Genomic DNA, 6,871 nt, shown 5'->3' on the forward strand with positions numbered 1-6,871 from the left:
CGGGCCCTGTACGATTGACTATTTGTTGTGCGCGCTGGAGATTTCATTTGCGTGTGCGATTGGTACCGTGGTATTGTGTTATTTTGGGCATTTGCTGCTTTCTTTTATGAGCTGTGCAATTACTCTTAGCGGTACTATTGAACTACTATAAACATGACACGATCGAAAAACTGCTTTTGGCTTTCGAGGTCTAGTGCTCTAGCTATTTAGGAAAGAGTTAAGTCTGAAAAAAACCCTGAAGTTGTATATGGTGTTGGAATTGAAACTTAGACTACCAGAAATTTTGACATAAAGGACGACCTGCCCCAATAAATTGCCAAAAAGGACCACCTCTGAATAAAATTGCCAAAAAAGACCACCCCTTAGTGGCGGCAGGGTCTGCCAGGCGACACGTGGCACTTGCCACCGTAGCCCGTGGCGGCGGGTCCTGCCACCGTAGCCTGTGGCGGCACGTTAGTACGGACAGCATGGACGGTAAGCGGCAACGGAAGGTGTGGGCCATGCCGCCTTAGCTCATGGCGGCAGGATGATATGGAAGGGTGGCAGGCCCTGCTGCCACGGTTTCTGGCGGCAACGCCACGGTTTCTGGCGGCAACCTGCATGCCTATCACGACTAACTCGAATCAACAAAAAGTGCATTGACAAACTTTCTTACAGTACTAGTCAGTGCTACATACAATAACAACAACCGTTCTTCTATCAGTTTCTTAAAAATTAGGAATATCTTGCAGAGCCTCGTGTACTATAAAAAAATATCGGACAAAGAATCAAACGGGGCGCAGGTGGCCAGTATAAGAGCATCTCCATCTCCAGACGCGTCCCCCAAACGGCATCAGATTTAGCGTTTGGGGACTCGTTTTGTTCGTGCCGCGTTTGGGGGGCGTCGCACCCCAGCCGCGTTCCCGAACAGAATTTGAGATTTTTTAATTTTAATCGAAAACAGTTGAATTCATTCAAACTTGCAGATTCAAACAAAATTCGATGAAATTTAAACCTAAACCCTAAAAGTAGTTCCAGTGACCAGACTAGTCGTAGTACTGGTGAAAGTTGTACATGTCGTCGATGACGACGTCCTGCTTGCCGCGCTCGTCGGGCTCGTCGATGGGCCCGTCCTTCACCCCGCCGCTTGGTCCAGCCTCGCCGTCGTCGGTGAGGTCGACGAGTGACTTCCAGTGTTGCAGATGGACATTGCGATCGCCGCGTCGAGGTCGCCCCTCCAGACGTCCTTGTCGCTCAGCGTCGCCGCAAACGCCCAAACCGCGCTGGATTGAACGTTTGGGGGACGTGTTTTGTTCGTGCCGCGTTTGGGGGACGTCGCTCCCCAGCCGCGTCCCCCAAACGCCGCCCCCAAACAATTAAAATAATTTTTCTTGGCATTTTTATTTCAATTTCCACAAACTAATACATAATTGGGAACGTGGTTTACATGAAGACATAGTTTGGAACATGGTTTTCCACAAACTAATACATAGTTTGAACCATGGTGGACACAAATATAAAATATTGCAAAACAACTAAACCTAACTAGGCCGTGCATCGAAGGTTTCCTGTGTTCGCTGCTAAGAAAGAACACTCGAGGGCACACCAGTCACCTAAACTGGAAAATCCAGCGGGAGGATGGTGCCCTTGTTGGTTCTACCGATGAGGCGAACAGGCAGAAACCTCCGTGCACGTATTCGCTGCGAAGAAACAACACTCAGTCGTCCTCCTCGTCGGTGCTGTCGTCGTGGGAGTCCCTGTCGCCGTGGTAGTCCCGGAGGCAGCGCCTCTCGTCGAAGACCTTGACGCTCATGTCCCTGTTGCCGAAGTAGGAGAACACGAGGATGAAGCCGGCTTCGAGGCTGTGGTGGCGCGCGAACTTCTCCCAGCCGATGTTGAGGTACATCTTGCCGCGCGCGTCGTAGATCGCGTCGATGATCCACCGCGGTAGCCGCACGAATGCTCCCGCAGATGCATCTTGCGCGGGCGTACGCCGCCGGCGTACTCGGCGAAGGAGTCCGGCAGCCTCCGGATGCCGCGCGGGTCGCCCTTGAGGACGTGGACGAACTCGAACGGGACGTCCGGCTCCACGTCCATCTCCGACGATGAAGACGACGGCGTGGGAGGCGACGGCGAGCGTTCAGCTATGCCGCGGCCACGACCACGACCACGGCCGCGGCCGCGAGGTCGGCCTCCGCCTCTACCAGACATAGCGTCGAGTCTTGTTGAGAGATGGTGGCGGCTAGGGTTTGGGAGAGAGGCGCTAGGGTTTGTGTGTGAGAGGGACGATGAGAGGCGCCCCTTTTTATAGGCCGGAGGGACGATGAGAGGCGGAGGAGCGGTGGCGCTCATTAACGCCGGCACGCAGAGCTAGGCGCGACGGGATGCGTCGCTGCGCCCTCTGCGGGAACTGCACCGCCGCTGCTCGCCAATAACTTCCATCGCGAGGTAGGCGACGGTTAGGTTTAAATTAATTGTGCCGCTGACGGGTCGGCTCCGCCACTCCCCGCCTCGCTTTTCGTTGTGTCCGGCATCCCCGGTGCGTCCCCTGTGGGACGGGGACGGGCTCGGAACGCCGGACACCGTATAGGAACGCGCCGGACAAAAAAGGGCTTTGGGGGACGCGGCTGGAACACATTTTTGGTCCGGCGCGCCCCAAATCCCTTTGGGGGACGGTTTGGGGGAAGCGACTGGAGATGCTCTAACTGTTAGTTGAAGCAAAGCAACCGGCCGTGTGGATTTGGAATTTTGGATGGATGGATTTGGTAATTGTCCACCCGATCATCCACATGCCGTAGCCGTAGAGAGGTGCTAGCCGTTCCACCATAAATAGGAGCTTGCATCGTGAATCTTCTCCACAATCCACTCACAGAAGCTTAGCATCAGTACTACTAGCTACCAGCCTACCAGTCGCTCGACCATATCAAGTGAACAGGAGATGGACATGGAGATTCCAGTGATCGACCTCGAGGGGCTCAACGGCGACGCCGCCGAGAGGACGCAGACTATGGCACGGCTCCACCAAGCCTGCAAGGACTGGGGCTTCTTCTGGGTACGTAAGCTAGCTAGCGACCACACCGCTGCTGCTCATTGCAATGCTTCTCTTACGTACCACGGCGCAGGTGGACAGCCACGGCGTGGATGCCGCGCTGATGGAGGATGTGAAGCGCTTCGTCTACGGCCACTACGACGACCAACTCGAGGACAAGTTCTACGCCTCCGGCCTCGCCAAGGATCTGCAGGAGGCCGTCGAGCCTGACCATGAGGATTCCAACAAACCAGTCTCCGATCAGGTGGACTGGGAAAGCGCCTACTTCATCCGGCACCACCCCAACAATAACGTCGCCGACTTCCCGGAGATCCTGCCGCCAACAAGGTCAGTGTCGTCTCCCCGATCTCCTTAATTTTGTCTGCATCCTTCTCCGACCTTGAGGATCCCTTTCACACTCAGGGAGGTGCTCGACACGTACATCGCCCAGATGGTGTCGCTCGCCGAGCGGCTTGCCGAGTGCATGAGTCTCAACCTGGGCCTCGACTGCGCCCGCATCAAAGACACCTTCGCGCCGCCGTTCGTCGGGACCAAGTTCGCCATGTACCCTGCCTGCCCGCGGCCGGACCTCGTGTGGGGCCTCCGCGCCCATACCGACGCCGGCGGCATCATCCTGCTCCTGCAGGACGACGTCGTCGGCGGGCTCGAGTTCTTCAGGGGCGACCGGGAGTGGGTTCCCGTGGGACCCACCAAGGGCAGCAGGATCTTCGTCAACATCGGGGACCAGGTGGAGGTGATGAGCGGCGGAGTCTACAGAAGCGTGTTGCACCGCGTCGCCGCCGGCCGCGAGGGCCGCCGGCTATCCGTGGCAACGTTCTACAACCCTGGGATGGACGCCGTTGTGGCGGCGCCGGTCACGGCCGTGCAGCTGTACCCCGGGGCGTACAGGTTCGGCGACTACCTCGACTACTACCAGGGCACCAAGTTTACCGACAAGGCGGCGAGGTTTCAGGCCGTCAAGGAGCTGTTCGGTTAACGGGCCCTGTACGATTGACTATTTGTTGTGCGCGCTGGAGATTTCATTTGCGTGTGCGATTGGTACCGTGGTATTGTGTTATTTTGGGGATTTGCTGCTTTCTTTTATGAGCTGTGCAATTACTCTTGAATTTTTGTCAAAAGAGAGCACCTGCCCCAATTCATTGATAAAAAGGACCATCTCTGAATCAAATTGGCAAAAAAGACCACCTCCTGCGTGGCGGCAGGCCCCCCAGGCAACACGTGGAACTTGCCGCCGGAGGCTGTGGCGGCAGGGCCCCGCCGCCGGCCGGCGTGGCGGCACATTACCTCGCCCGCAGCGCCGTTAGCCGCCGTTGGCCACGGTGGGCCATGCCGCCGGAGAGAGGGGCGGCAGGGCTACGTGGCACATGTTGCCGCCTGCATTGGAGGCAGGTCTGGAGGGAATCCGGCCGACAAGTCCCATCACACTGACTTTGCTAATTGCACTCACTTTGATGCTCCTTAATTGCTCGATGGAGGCAGCAGTTCCCGCGCGAATCTGTCCGGACAGACCGACAGCATCGCACTGATTTTTAGGCTATACTGTTGCAAATTGGTTGCTTTTCGGTGGTGCTCAAACTGTTGCAAATGAGCCTGCTTTCGGCACTTAAACTGTTGCTAATTGTTGATTTCGTCGAGATGAGCTGAGTCTATATAAAGGTTGTCGCTTCCGCGCACTCTCACTCTCACTCTCCGCACTCTCAGTCTGTGCACTCTCACAGCATCTCACTCTCACTCTCACTTTGTGCACTCTCGCAGCATCTCACTCTCACTCTCACTCTGTGCACTCTCACAGCATGTCTTCTGCTCGCAGCTGAAGATTTGTCGGCTGATTAAGTGTTTGCTCAATCTGTGATATCAAGGTAAGGATTTGAAGAAGCAGGCATAATTAGTTGTGCAGTGTAATTAGTTTAGTTAATGCATGTTCTGTAGTTGCATGCATGCATAGGTATTATTGAGTCTGTGTAGTTATTATTGAGTAATATATTGGAACTTGCAACATGTAATTAGAACATAAATAGCTAACTGAATGTGATGTTTAGAATTTATGTTTTATGTATGCAACATGCGTAATATATAGACTATAATTTTATGTGCGTAGAAATATATCACGTACGAATGATCAACTTGTAATTAGAAGTATATGACGCTGAAATATTAATGGTCTAAGATGTTGAACGTGTATTTTAGATCGATTTGATTATAGACTGCTCTGATTGCAATAAGGTGGAAGTATTTTAAGATATAATTAGAAGTGGAGGGCTGAAGTTGAGGTACTAATATCCGTCCGTACTTATTTTAACTTAACTTTGTAGTTGGTACTATTAAAATTTGTTGCGTATTAAAATATGGTGTCGTGTTATGTTTGGTGTTAAATTTATTATGAAATGAGTGAGCGGTAGGTGACTAATAGAATTATTACGGAATGGTGTTAAAAATTATTATAGACGGTGTTGCGTTACGATTATTTAAAATTGTTAATCACATGTTAGTGTTGTAATCTAACATTATTTTAAAAATATGGTTGTGCGGTAGGTACGATGGAAACTGTGTTAGTATTTTATGGAGACGTCGTACGCGACGAATTTTCTGGTGTCGATGTGTCGCGCTGCGGCTCGATGAAAGTTGTAGTGATAGACATGGTCAATAGAGAATTTTTGGATGTTAGAAGATGCATCCGAGCACAGTTTGGGAGTGAGATGCGTGGGAAGAAGATGACCGTTGAGGCTCTCATCGTCGTAGGAGGGAATGATGGGACACCTGCCCGTTGGGGTTTGCGGGAGGTAAAGAGTGATAGAAATTGGGGTACATACATGAGGTTTGAAAGCACACCTGGTGCTGCTATGTACGGAGAGCCCATGGGTATGTTCAGTTTATATCAGGTGATGATGGTGCCGGAAGCAGTACCGGCGCTGGTGAAGAGGAGATGGCCATCATCACAGGACCGAGCACCGTTCAATCGGAGCTTTTAGACCTGACTGCAGTAGGCATGATAGGCCAATCAGAGAATGAGGCACTGACTGCAGGCCATAGCACCGGCCCATCGGAGCAGATGGTCGCCCAGTTTGCTGCCGAGCCAGGATACTGGTCCACGTTCGTTGACATTAGCGAGCGTGTGGAGGGACTGCCGGAGGCGTTGGACGATAACGCTCGTTCTTCTTCGTCTAAATCCTCCTCGGACTCTGTCATACTTTGCAGACAGAGTGCAGGTCGCAAACACACGGTATGTGATGAACAAGCAATGGTCTGAAAAGATGCAACGACATTTGGATGAGAAAGCTGAAAAATCCAAAAGTCATGGGTTTCGTCAAATTGATGCACTTAATAATAAGTGGAAAATCCACGTACGAGCCAAGTATGTGAAAGACCACCATAGAGGATCGAGAAAGCAAGCTGTTCAACTCGGCCCCAACACGTGTGAATGCAGTTGCAACAAGCCTAAGCTTTTAGGATACCCATGTAGTCATGTCCTGAGGGCAGCTGCAGCGCAGAATATTAGCGTGGAGAACTACATATCTCCCTAGTTCAACATCTAGAACCTGGGGACTCAACGGACACTATAGGTACGAGTTTCCCGTAAGAACTACCAAATGGGTTCCGGACCCGACATTGAAGAGAACCGCGAGGGGACGACACCAATCTCGACGTCATGCGGCAGTTTGGTCTGCATCAGGATATTCCCCCACCATCACCAAGACGACTTGTTGCTGATGTTCATACGTAAGTTCGGTCACTCTAATAGAAACAATGAATTGCGCTGCGTCCACCGTGGCCATTTTCCGGACTTGTCGCCGCGTTCTTCTGCCGCTTGCGCCTCGGCAGCTCTTTCCCTTAATCTCTTCCTCT

General features: G+C 52.4%; 1 protein-coding gene across 1 annotated transcript; it reads left to right on the forward strand.

Moving 5' to 3' along the window:
• The first annotated feature begins 2,923 nt into the window (after positions 1-2,923).
• Positions 2,924-4,004, forward strand: LOC124669488 (1-aminocyclopropane-1-carboxylate oxidase 1-like). The gene is made up of 3 exons (XM_047206102.1): positions 2,924-3,031; positions 3,102-3,355; positions 3,431-4,004. The coding sequence occupies exons 1-3, from the start codon at positions 2,924-2,926 to the stop codon at positions 4,002-4,004; spliced, it is 936 nt and encodes a 311-aa protein (XP_047062058.1).
• The last annotated feature ends 2,867 nt before the right edge of the window (positions 4,005-6,871 follow it).

This window comes from Lolium rigidum, chromosome 7 (assembly GCF_022539505.1).
Source record: "Lolium rigidum isolate FL_2022 chromosome 7, APGP_CSIRO_Lrig_0.1, whole genome shotgun sequence".
NCBI lineage: Eukaryota > Viridiplantae > Streptophyta > Magnoliopsida > Poales > Poaceae > Lolium > Lolium rigidum.

What these genes read in the sequence shown, in the direction of transcription:
- LOC124669488 (XM_047206102.1), top strand. Translation starts at nt 2,924, where the DNA reads ATGGAGATTCCAGTGATCGACCTCGAGGGGCTCAACGGCGACGCCGCC. An exon ending in AGGACTGGGGCTTCTTCTGG is followed by an intron (nt 3,032 to 3,101) that starts GTACGTAAGCTA and finishes ACCACGGCGCAG; the next exon opens with GTGGACAGCCACGGCGTGGA. An exon ending in GAGATCCTGCCGCCAACAAG is followed by an intron (nt 3,356 to 3,430) that starts GTCAGTGTCGTC and finishes TTTCACACTCAG; the next exon opens with GGAGGTGCTCGACACGTACA.